Source organism: Bubalus kerabau, chromosome 17 (genome assembly GCF_029407905.1).
Source record: "Bubalus kerabau isolate K-KA32 ecotype Philippines breed swamp buffalo chromosome 17, PCC_UOA_SB_1v2, whole genome shotgun sequence".
Classification (NCBI taxonomy): Eukaryota; Metazoa; Chordata; class Mammalia; order Artiodactyla; family Bovidae; genus Bubalus; species Bubalus kerabau.
This window is the reverse complement of record NC_073640.1, coordinates 44,255,296-44,266,910: the sequence shown is the minus strand read 5'-3', so window position 1 is coordinate 44,266,910 and position 11,615 is coordinate 44,255,296. Positions and strand designations below refer to the sequence as shown.

Below are 11,615 nucleotides of genomic sequence, written 5' to 3'. Positions count from 1 at the left end.
TTTGGCTGGAGTTACTTTTGGCATCTTACCATGAGTTCAAGGTGGAGTAGTGGGACCTGGATACCCTGCTGGGAAGCAACCAGGTACCCTGGAGCCTGGCTGGGCTGAGGGTCTTCACTCCCCTTTCAGGACAGGGGCTGCAACTTACATCTCAGGCTGTCACCCAGTGGCTGAAAGGCTGACTAAGCAAAGCTTTTGCTTGTACCCTAGAAATGTCAGGGGAGTGTGGTGAGCTGCTATCTGGGGAGGAGGAGAAGGGCCTGAGAGCTTCAGCTCAGAGGAAAGGGCTCCCTGACACCGCTTCCCCTCCACCCTTGCCTGATGCAAAAGGCCAGGAGCGGGCATGCTTCCTCAAAGGCAGGCAGCCTTCCTTCGGCATTGATAGGACGATGGGAAAATTAATAGGGGTAATATGAGCTCATTTCAATAATAATGAGCTTATAAACATGCCAGGTTTTGATCTTTTCTGATGCATGGATTCCTGGCAGGAACTATGGTCCTACGTAGGTATTTGAAAGAACTGAAAATAGACTTAAAAAAAAAATCCCCAAACAACAATGAAAAAGAAAGCACTCCAATCACAAACTTAAAACAACAACAATAATAAAAAAAAAAAAAAGACAAACATCGCTCCCCTGGAAGAAAAGAAAAAAAAAAATTGGACTGACATGAAACCCTTTTCTCCTTCCTTTAAATATTGTTTTTAACAGCTTCAAAAGTAATGAATTGTATGTGACTAAAAATAGATCTGGGGGTGCTGGTTAATGGGGCCTTATGAATCATTCAGCATAAGGAACTGTCAATATTTTTTTGAGCTGTCAGAAATCCATTTAGTGATTTTTGACAATTCAAAAAATATTTCTGACTGCTTGATCCAGTTCTTAGTGAATTAGGGAAGGAGAGAGAAAAAGAAATATATCAATTTAAATTATGAACTGAATCCAGCTTGCTGAATCCCGCTCTGTGCTAAAAGGAATGTCAGGATTCAGAAGTTAAATAGGATCTTTGCTCCCTCCCTCCCTTCCTTCTTCCCTTCCTTGCTTCCTCCCTCTTGTCCTTCTTTCCTTGCTCCCTCCCTCCCTTCCTACTTTCTTTCCGTTTTTGAACAAGTAAAGTCACAGAAATGCATTCATGGGCTACAGATGGGACGATACCATGGTCATTTGTCTCTAGTGGGGAAATTTGGGCCTGGAAATAACACACTGAGCTTCAGTTTGGAGAAAGACTTTCAAATAAGAATATCTGGGTGCCAAGAGAATGACTTTGATCCTCCCTGCCCACACCGACATTCATTTGATGCAGTTCTAGGCTTCAAATCTAGCATTACTTTTTAAGATCTGGAATTACTTTGGAGTAAACATATTCTTTAAGGAAGTAAAGAATTGCCAATTTGCTAACAAGATCAGGCAGGCATAAATCCAAGACAGACAGGATCACAACACTGCTAACCAGGGACTTCATAATGTACACTTCTTGTTAGAACAACAGACAGACGGGTGAAGAGACAGACAGACAGAAGGCGATAATAGAAGGCCAAAGTCACAGTAACTGCCATTTGATATGTCTGAAGATGAATCACAAACACCCCACAACCATCTCCCTATTTGGAGAGCGGGTCACTTTATTTCTACATTGTGGTTAGTGTGATATGATTTTAGTATCCTCTAAGTCATTATAAAGAAAAGTTTCAGAAAGCAGATTTGGCTTAGCAAAGCAGTAAGGAATTGTCTTTAGGCATCTTATGCATAAGTTGAAAAGACTGAAAAGTTTGCAAGTTACCAGGTCTCTTTTTCTTTTCTTTTTTAAGTTTTTCCTGTCCCCCTCAAGTTATGGATTAAAAAACAGAGGAGTAGTTCATGCTGTGAGACCCCGCCCCCTTCTCCATGCCTTCAGTACAGGCATTTCAGATCACAATAATGCAATTTGAAACACGAAAGTACGAGGTCCAACACTCTCTAAATGAATTTGACTCTCATGATTGTCTACATTGCGTATACAGCATAGTTGGGGGTATTTTATGTGTAGTTCAAAATCTGCTCATGGATAAATTTACCCCATTTTAAAAAAATACACAAATCAGCACTGATGTTTTTGGGAAATGAACTAAAGGAAGAGGATTCTAAAACTTACCACACAAGTCTGGCCTCTTGATACATCCAGAATTTGCTGTGCTACTTGCAAGTCCGTTAAAGGCTGCTAAGCCATCAGAGCTATAGGCCCTGAGGACCGACAGCACGTTCATCGGCTTCTCCAGGCCCTGGGGCCCCCGCTCCGGCTTGGGCAGGCCCGCCGTGGGGTCCTGGGCTGGAAGAAGGCCCGGGCTGTGCCACTGCTTCTCCGACGCCTGAGGCAGAGGGGAGACCAGTCCCTGGACAGGCTGTGGGGCGCCCGTGGGCAGCAGGCCGTCCCCGCTGTCGCTGCCCCCGTCCTTGCTCAGGGCAGGCGGCTTGCTCATCGCCTCCGGCTCTGTGTCAATGTCCTCTTCCTCGTTGTTTTCTCCCTTGGAGGAGTCCATGTCCTCCGAGGAGGCGATGTCCGAGAAGTCATCAGTAGTGTTCTTATTTGTGGTTTCGGGGATCAGGATCGGGGCGTCATCTTCGGAGTGGGCCTTCCCATCGGGCTCCCTGTTGGGGCAGGAGCTGGCGGCCCCCGAGCCCAGCAGGCCTGGGTAAACACTGAACTGCTTGTAGAAGTCTGATGGGAAGCTACAGAACGAGGGGTCCACGTGGCTGGGCCATGGGCCGCCCTTCTGCTCCCCCAGGGTCTCTTTGACCTGTCCTTGGGCCATCTTCTCGGAAGCCGAGTCTAGAGGTCCCATCATGGTGGAAAGCGCCATCTCTTTGTTTGATTGTACCGAGGGCAGCAAGGCCACTTTACTGGCCTCCCGGGCTTGGTCTTTGCAATTGACTGTCACCCCAATAGTGTTATCTTTGCGTTTCGCTTTGCCCAGGTGGTTGGCCTGGAGATGAAGGGCCATCAGCTCCATAGAGGACGTTGTGAAAGCACAAAACAAGCAGCCATGCCACGCAATGCTGTCTTGCACAGTCACCGAGGAGCCCGGGAGGGAGGCAGCGTCCGGCCGCACGGACAAGTCCAGGGGCTCGTACTGAGACTTCTCAGACTTCCTGGGGGCCGCCTTGCCACCCACCTTCTCCTCACCACCGTCCGCCCCGTGGACCTTCATGGAAGGAGGGTCAGAGAGGGCTTTGTCCTTCAAGTCCTTCTCCTTCTTCAGGGAGCTTAGGACAAAGCTGTCCATGAACGCCTGCAAGGACCCTTGGAAATTCACACCGTTGTTCACAATACTTTGATAAGCTCTCCCGATTTCGGAGAAGTGGGTGCTTTTGGAAGGAAGGTCAGTGCCTTTCAGGGTGTCTGAAGGAGCCTCAGAAGACATGCCACTGGCCTGTCCTGTGTGATCTCCGGATGAGAGCACTCCTGACGTCCACTGCTGAGACGCAGGGCCACCTCTGAAGTCGATTCCGGGGAGCCCCTTAAAGGCGCCCCGCAGGATATCTGGCCTGATAAACAAAGCGGCTTTGTTGGACAGCTCGTCCCTGTGGTCTTGGCTCGGGGGCTGCCCAGACAGTGGCCCAGCTCCATTCTGCCGCTCCCGGTGGTGCCGTTCGAGGTGGTATTTTAAGGAAGCTGATTGGGTACCGGCGTAATCACAGTGGGGACATTTGTAGGGTTTCTCACCTGCAAGATTTTGGTATAAGGAGAAAAAAAAAGTGTTAATCTCATTTTGGTGTGCTGAACAAGGCTAGAAGGATCAACATTTGTTCTTGGAAACAAAGCAGCTCAAACTAATAATTAGTTAGAGAACAACTGTTTTTTAATAGAAGAATAATTCGTACTCTTAAGCTTTTTTAATGATTTTGTACCATTTGGGACTATTCAGGAATGACATACTATCTACACACAATTAGCTATCTTTTTCTTTATCTAACATGTGAAAACGGCTGTAGATTTAAAAGCTATGATTATGAAAATTAAGCATAATAATTTCAACCACAGTGATCATTAAAAGTAGAAGTTTAAAAAGACAAAGTATGTAACAAATGGGTGGTTGCAATATTTTGTGTATACAATAGCTCTAAAATTTGTTTAAATTATACACATGGAAACCATTTTTAAACCTAAAAATTTTATGGCACTGTTACGCAAGACTGAAATGAATGATTTAAGTCTTGCTCTGCAGTAAATCATGGATATAATTAGCAAATGGCATACTGCACAAGTAATTTATCATTATTTGGAGGGCACCATTCCAGACGGGCTCAGATATCTGCAGACCTACTTCATTGTTTCTAAATAAAGAACTATAAATACCGATTCTATAAAATATTAATACCATTACAGTGCATTATGATTGCAGCATGTAAAGACATATAGTTAAGATAAAAAGCAGTCAATAAAACTTAAAAGAAAATGAGTAATAAAAAGGCACAAAATATATTTAGTTTCTGTATTTGAAATTAACATTATCTACTGGTCTTTGTAGTGCCTTAAATTTGTACTAATGGCAAACCTAATGCTCCGGTAGTAAAATGTGTAATTTACCTATAATAAGCGCTTTCTAGAGAATAAAAATAGCTTTAAGGACTGTTTTAAAACATATAAGATCATTTTCATGAATTAAATATTTATTTAAATCCAACACACAACTTCTATTGTTCTTTCCACTATGGCAAAAAATGCCATGACATACAACCGAGACCTGCTTGCATTGTAGGAGAGGAAAAGAGAGGAGGGTAAACAAATGTGAATTTAAATATATTCTAAGAATTGGTACACAGTCCAGGGTCTTCTCTGGACCTTGGAATCAAAAAGCTCTCTGGAAGGAATGGGACTGTCCGAGTTCCTTGTTTACAACAGCACTCTGTCAATAATCACAATTATTTCTCCAAGGAAACTCAGGCATTACCCACCACTTCCTCTGTTCTGTTGTAAAACAGTGATCTAAAGCAACAGCAAGTCAAGGGTGAATGGTGTATTCTGGAGACATTTTACCATGTCTAGTCTCGGATGATGCCGGATTCGCAGTCTCCAGGCACAGGGTATTTTGGGGTAATATACTTATTAGGGGCAGGGGGAGGATGCATGATTTTGTAAATAAGAGGACCACCAGCCCGAGTTCTGACAGAGGACTCCATGTGACCTCCAGACTGTGTGCTCTAGCCTTGGAGAAGCTGTACCTGCCTCATCAAATGGTGGCTGTGTACTTCTCTTTCCCACCTACGTGCAGCTGAAGGTTCCCCGGGACACATAAGAGAGGACCCAACTGGGACTCTCTTTCTCAAGACCAGTGACATGGATCTACAGGAAGACTCAGTTCCCTTTGATGCAGAGGTACAAATGGCTTAAGGCACCACTTCCCAGTTCTTGAAGTCAATGCCCATGATAGGCTCCAATTCCCTTCAGCCACTGCTGTGTGACATTTCACTGGAGACTAGAGAACTCTCTGCGGGATGGGCATTGTGGATGGGGTACTTCTGGGCTGACAAAGAAGTCCAGTGCCAATTGCAGCAGAGGCAGCCCCTGAAGCTGAGGGGCAGGGGTGGGGGGAGCGGGCTGTGGGGCTTGTGGCAGGAAAGCCTGACAAGGAACTCATATCCTGATCCACGGGTTGGTGTAAGGCCTGAGGGATGGCCCTGCAGTGAGAGCTGGCAAAGGTGTCTGCAGGTACTGGATGAGACTCAGGATGCATTTCAAAAATGCACCTGGAAACGATTAAGCGCATCTGGCAAAGGGTGTGCAGAGCATGCATGGGCATCCATCAGCAGGAGCTGCAGAGGGAGAAAGCAGGGCTTCCCTCCACGCCTGGTGGGGTGGGGCTGCCTTTCCTGGCCGACTGCAAGGATGCTCAGGGAATGTGTGTCGATTTCCAAGGGACACACACTTGAAACGCTCACTGGAGCAGCGGTTCTGACTGTACTGAGAATTAGAACCCCCAAGGGAGTTTAAAACACCCATCCCGGGACCCAAGGCACAGCATTTCCCTGGGTTCAGGGGAGGGGGGCAGAAGTGGGTGGTTCCATAGGTGTCCCTGATGATTCTGATGCCAACAGTGTAAACGTTACATTTTGAAAAATCGAAGTGGAACTGCTTGAGGAGCTTTAAAAAGTGCTGATAACTGGTCCCACCTTTACTTCCAGAAGTTCCTGGGGCAGATTGGCCTTTGGGGTTGGCCTGAGGTGGGCAAAGGCCCCCTCACGTCACCCTCTATGAGCCTGGGTGGAGAACCACTACAAGGAGCCTCCCTGGGAACTGCCCTTCTAGGTGGATGCTGTGGGACCAAGTGGCAGAGGAGCGAGTCTGGGCCTCTGGACCCCAGGAGGCATTTGGAGAGGCTGGGACAGACACAGGATTCTCATCCTGGGACCTTGGCTTCCTTGACCTGTAATGTGGCAAGTCGGAGCACGTGTTCTCTGTGGAATAGTGTCAATTCTAAAGGTCGTGTCCAGAGCCAAACCAAGTTTCCTGAATGATGCCAGAGACAAAAATGTCCATACATGTATGCAACTGCACACCCAGAAACACACAGATTCATTCACACAGTCTCTGATGGAATGAGCAAGTCCCTACCCACCAAGTACTGTACTTGGTGCCGGAGACTAAGTGGAGAACCAAAAAGATAAGAGCCCTGCTCTCACAGGGGAGGAGAGGAGACACAGCAGAGCAATTAGAGTGGGAGGCACACCACACACAGTACACACACACACCACATTCACACACAGACACTGTACACACGCCACACATCACACACACACCACACACAACACATTACACACCACACACACCACACACAACCCACACAACACATTACACACCACACACACACACACACACACCACACAGCACACACAACCCACACATTACACACACCCCCCCACACACACACCACACACAACACATTACACACCACACACACCATACACAACCCACACAACACATTACACACCACACACGCACACCACACATACACATCACACACACACAGACACCACACACAACCCACAGAACACATTACACATCACGCACACACACACCACACATACCATACATCACGTCACACATAAATACCACACACAACCCACACATCACATTACAAACACCACACACACAGACATTGTACAGATACCACACACACCACACACACTACACACAACCCACACATTACACACCACACACACACACACACACATCACACACACACACACACCACACACAACCCACACATTACACACCACACACACACACACACACATCACACACACACACACCACACACAACCCACACATTACACACCACACACACACACCACACACAACCCACACAACACATTACACACCACACACACACACATACCACACACAACCCACACAACACATTACACACCACACACACACATACCACAGACACTGTACACATACCACACACCACACATACACACACACCACACATCACACATACATACCACATAGCACACACACATACAGATACCACACATACCACACATCACATCACACATACCACACACAATCCACACATCACATTACAAACACCACACACACACAACTCAGCACACACACACACACAGATACCATATACACCCCACATATCACATCACACACACCACATTACACACACCACACCACACACACACCACACATCACATCACACATCACATCACACATACATACCACACAGCACACACACATACAGATACCACACAATCCCCAACACACACATCACACACACACACACACACCACACACAACCCATACAACATATTACACACCACACACACATACACACACCACACATACCACACATCACATCACACATACATACCACATAGCACACACACATATAGATACCACACAATCCCCCCCACACACACCACACACATACACACCACACACAACCCACGCATCACATTACAAACACCACATACACAGACACTACACACATAGCACACATCACATCACACATACCACACACACACAACTCAGCACACACACAGATACCATATACACCCCACACATCACATCACACACACCACATTACATACACCACACCACACACATAGCACACATCACATCATACACACAGACACCACACACATAGCATACAACCACACACACAGAGAGACTACATATATACCACATACACACATTCACACACACACAGACACCATGCACATACCACACACACTCCACACACACATATACACAGAGACACCATACACATGCCACACAACTACACACACACAGACACCACACATATACCACACATCACATCACACACAACACACACATACAGATGCCACACAAACCCCCTACAACTATAAAACCACACAACTATAAACACAGATACTATATACGTATCACACACATGCAACACACACATGCAACACACACATTCACACACACAGATACCGCACACACACACACACACACACACACAAAGACATGACATACATACCACAAATCACACACACACACACACGTCACACAATGTAGGAGAGGATCTCTTCACTTGACCCGCTGCTCTTTTTCCAAGTAGGCTTCGACCTCCACTGTTTCAGGGGAGAAAGACCACAGTTGAGACACAAGGATAGTTCGTTCCTACCACTTGAGTCTCCAAGGGTCCAGTTCAGTTCAGTTCAGTCGCTCAGTCGTGTCCAACTCTTGCGACCCCATGAATCGCAGCACGCCAGGCCTTCCTGTCCATCACCAACTCCCGGAGTTCACTCAAACTCACGTCCATCGAGTCAGTGATGCCATCCAGCCATCTCATCCTCTGTCGTCCCCTTCTCCTCCTGCCCCTAATCCCTCCCAGCATCAGTCTTTTCCAATGAGTCAACCCTTCGCATGAGGTGGCCAAAGTACTGGAGTTTCAGCTTTAGCATCACTCCTTCCAAAGAACACCCAGGACTGACCAGGCCCTGGTAAATTCAGGGCCACTTAATAGAGTCCTCAAGGGTTATTTCGACTGCAGAGGTTCTAGAAAGCCCCTGTGCACTTCCCCTGAGCACATCCTGGAAGAGCCCTCAGTGGTGGGTTTCTCTGTGTGGCTTCACCTCCAAGTTCCTGAGGGGCTTTGTTTAGGTGACTGCCCCCTACCACCCAGTCCCCCAGATAAATGCTCCAGAGTGAGTTCCATGGGATAAACGCACAAACTTTAGATATCTTGCTTCAAAAATGAACACAAACCCAGTTTTACTTTCTTTATAATCCCTAATGTGTAATAACCACTATTGCCCTCTGCCTTGAAGCCTTTCCTTGGCTCTCCTGGGCTTCATCATCACAAAGGGGACAAGGAAATGCTTCTGAGACCACTGCCAGCCCTGGCTGGGTGCACTTCTGGCCAGCAGACCAGGGTTGGGGGGTAGGGGGGGGTGGTGAGCATATCCCCTGGGGAATCCTGGTCGCGCCAGGGATTTGTTTCTACTGCAAACATCCCAGCTGTTGCTCAGCCTCCCCGAGGGCACATTTCGGTATGCTCGGGAGGCAAATGTCTCACAACAGTGGCCTGGACTGTGTGGGAGAAACCATCAGCACATTCAGCGCTCTGAGGTGCAGTCAAGGTCCGCTCTGCAGCTTGCTTGACAGAAAAATGCCGAGTCCCATGCCGGGAGCCACTCCTTAGTCAGCGTCACCCCGTCTGGCCTGCACTAGGCTGGCTTTGACAAAGCCCCAGGCTTCTGCCAAGGGGTGGGTCAGTGGGCCACCCAGCCCTCTTCTACGGGCCGGGCTCTGCACGAGGCTTGGAAAGGTGTTCTGTGCAGCCCTGTGGCCCAGGCAACCTCAGACCCTGCCAGCAGCTCTGTCCACTTGAATGATTGTCCACTTAGGCCCATAATGAGTCCAAATCTACTCGGGGGATCAGACAATTCGCCCTAGGCCTCCAGGGCAACATGAGCCCTCTGGTCACCTCCATGATGTTTGGATTCAATATCTTTGCATCTGCTTGTTGAAGGAGCCACACAGAGATGCTTTCAGAACCCAACAGATGACATGCGAAACAGCGGGGTGGGGGCCACCCCTCTCTCCTGGAGGGGAGCTGTCACCCAACGCCATCAGCAGTGAATACTAGGACCTCTGACTATCTAAGGAATGTCTCACCTCCAGATTTCTACATGCAATATCCCAGTTATTAAATAATGGCATGCACTTAAACACTTTTTAAGCCAAGGACCCTACTCTGCAGACTGCGTCTGATCTATGAAACTTGTGTCTGGGAAAAGCACAATGAGTGTTGAGCCCTTCACCCACTGAGGAAAGCAGGATAGACAGTGGGGGTGCCTTTCTGTGGGGAAACTTCTCACAATATTTTAAAGGAATAGGATGTGGTTCCAAACAACGCATTGCTAGAAAAGAAAGTTTTGCTAGAAAAGGCATAATAAATTTAAAAATCACCAGTTCATCATTTCATGGACTAGTGAAATTATTGGAACCATCTTACATTAAACCAGCTACACACTGACACATGGCATAAGATGTATATTCAATTTTGGAATATCATTGATAACATCTCCAAGTCGTTGTATCATAAATTTTAAGAAATATACGACCAGTGGTTTAATTAGTTCACTGTACCTATTTTTACATGGTCATGTCTTTCATCATTCTGAGCCTCACTTTGCACTTGATATTCGAGGAAACTTCACTGTTCTGGGGAGTTATTCTGGAACTATTAAGAGCAAGTTCCCTATAGCACTTCTCCAAAGATGACAGGGGGATTCATTTTATTCTCTTTGGAAATCCCTTTATCAAGCTTTTAAGAAGGGCTTCATGTTTCTAACTTGTGTGTGTGTGTGTGTGTGTTAAACCCCAAAAGTGTTTTTGCTCTTAAATTGGGTAACCGAATATTTTTCCGTATTTGCATCCTCTATTTGATATTTATTTAGTCTTTCTACATATCTTTACTTAGTTAATACCAGGAGAGATAAATATGGTGGTGCCTTTGCAGCGAAGCTTCAGTACATTAATATAAATTGTACACTAATTCCCCCAAAGCATATATATGTTGTAAACCTGAAGACTTTTCACACAGCTGCTTATTGCTAAACAGTGCCTTGTCCAGAAGGGGACAATCTGTGTCTCTAATTGCTGTCACTGAAGCCGAGATTCATTATGTGACTTTCCCATTAAAATGTGAGCATTAATTTGTATAATGAAATATCACCCACTGCAGTGTTCATTAGCCATGCCCTACTGTATACGGCACATTGTTAGCTACCTAGAAACTGTAGTTAATTTCACTAATGGATATTTCCCTACTTAGTGTTTGGTAGGAAATTTATACTGTAACATTACCTCTTAAACTTTTAAGGAAATTTAAATTCAATCAATTATTTTCAACAAAAGTTTGGGATGTCATTAAGGCAAGAAAAGCAAGGATGGGGGACTGTGGAGGAAGAAAATGGGCTTTTAGTTCATCTTAGAGAAACGATGGAATTTTAATTCAAAACAAAAAGAAAAAAACGGAATCATCTCCTTTTGGGCAAGTGGGTCTTTTGTTTTTTCATCATTACGCAGGTGGCTGTCCCCCTCGAAGAACAACAACTCACACTCTCCTTTTAGAAAAGGAAATGGGAAGCGCGC

The 11,615-nt window shown here is 46.2% G+C and overlaps 1 protein-coding gene across 1 annotated transcript in view; it reads right to left on the bottom strand.

The window, feature by feature from the left end:
- Positions 1–1,575: 1,575 nt before the first annotated feature.
- The window catches only part of ZNF536 (zinc finger protein 536), a 252,816-nt gene continuing 242,776 nt past the window's right edge, over positions 1,576–11,615 (bottom strand). The window contains exon 6 of the mRNA XM_055551341.1: positions 1,576–3,699. Coding sequence (XP_055407316.1) covers positions 2,120–3,699 — 1,580 coding nt within the window. The 3' untranslated portion in view covers positions 1,576–2,119. The remainder of the gene's footprint in view (positions 3,700–11,615) is intronic.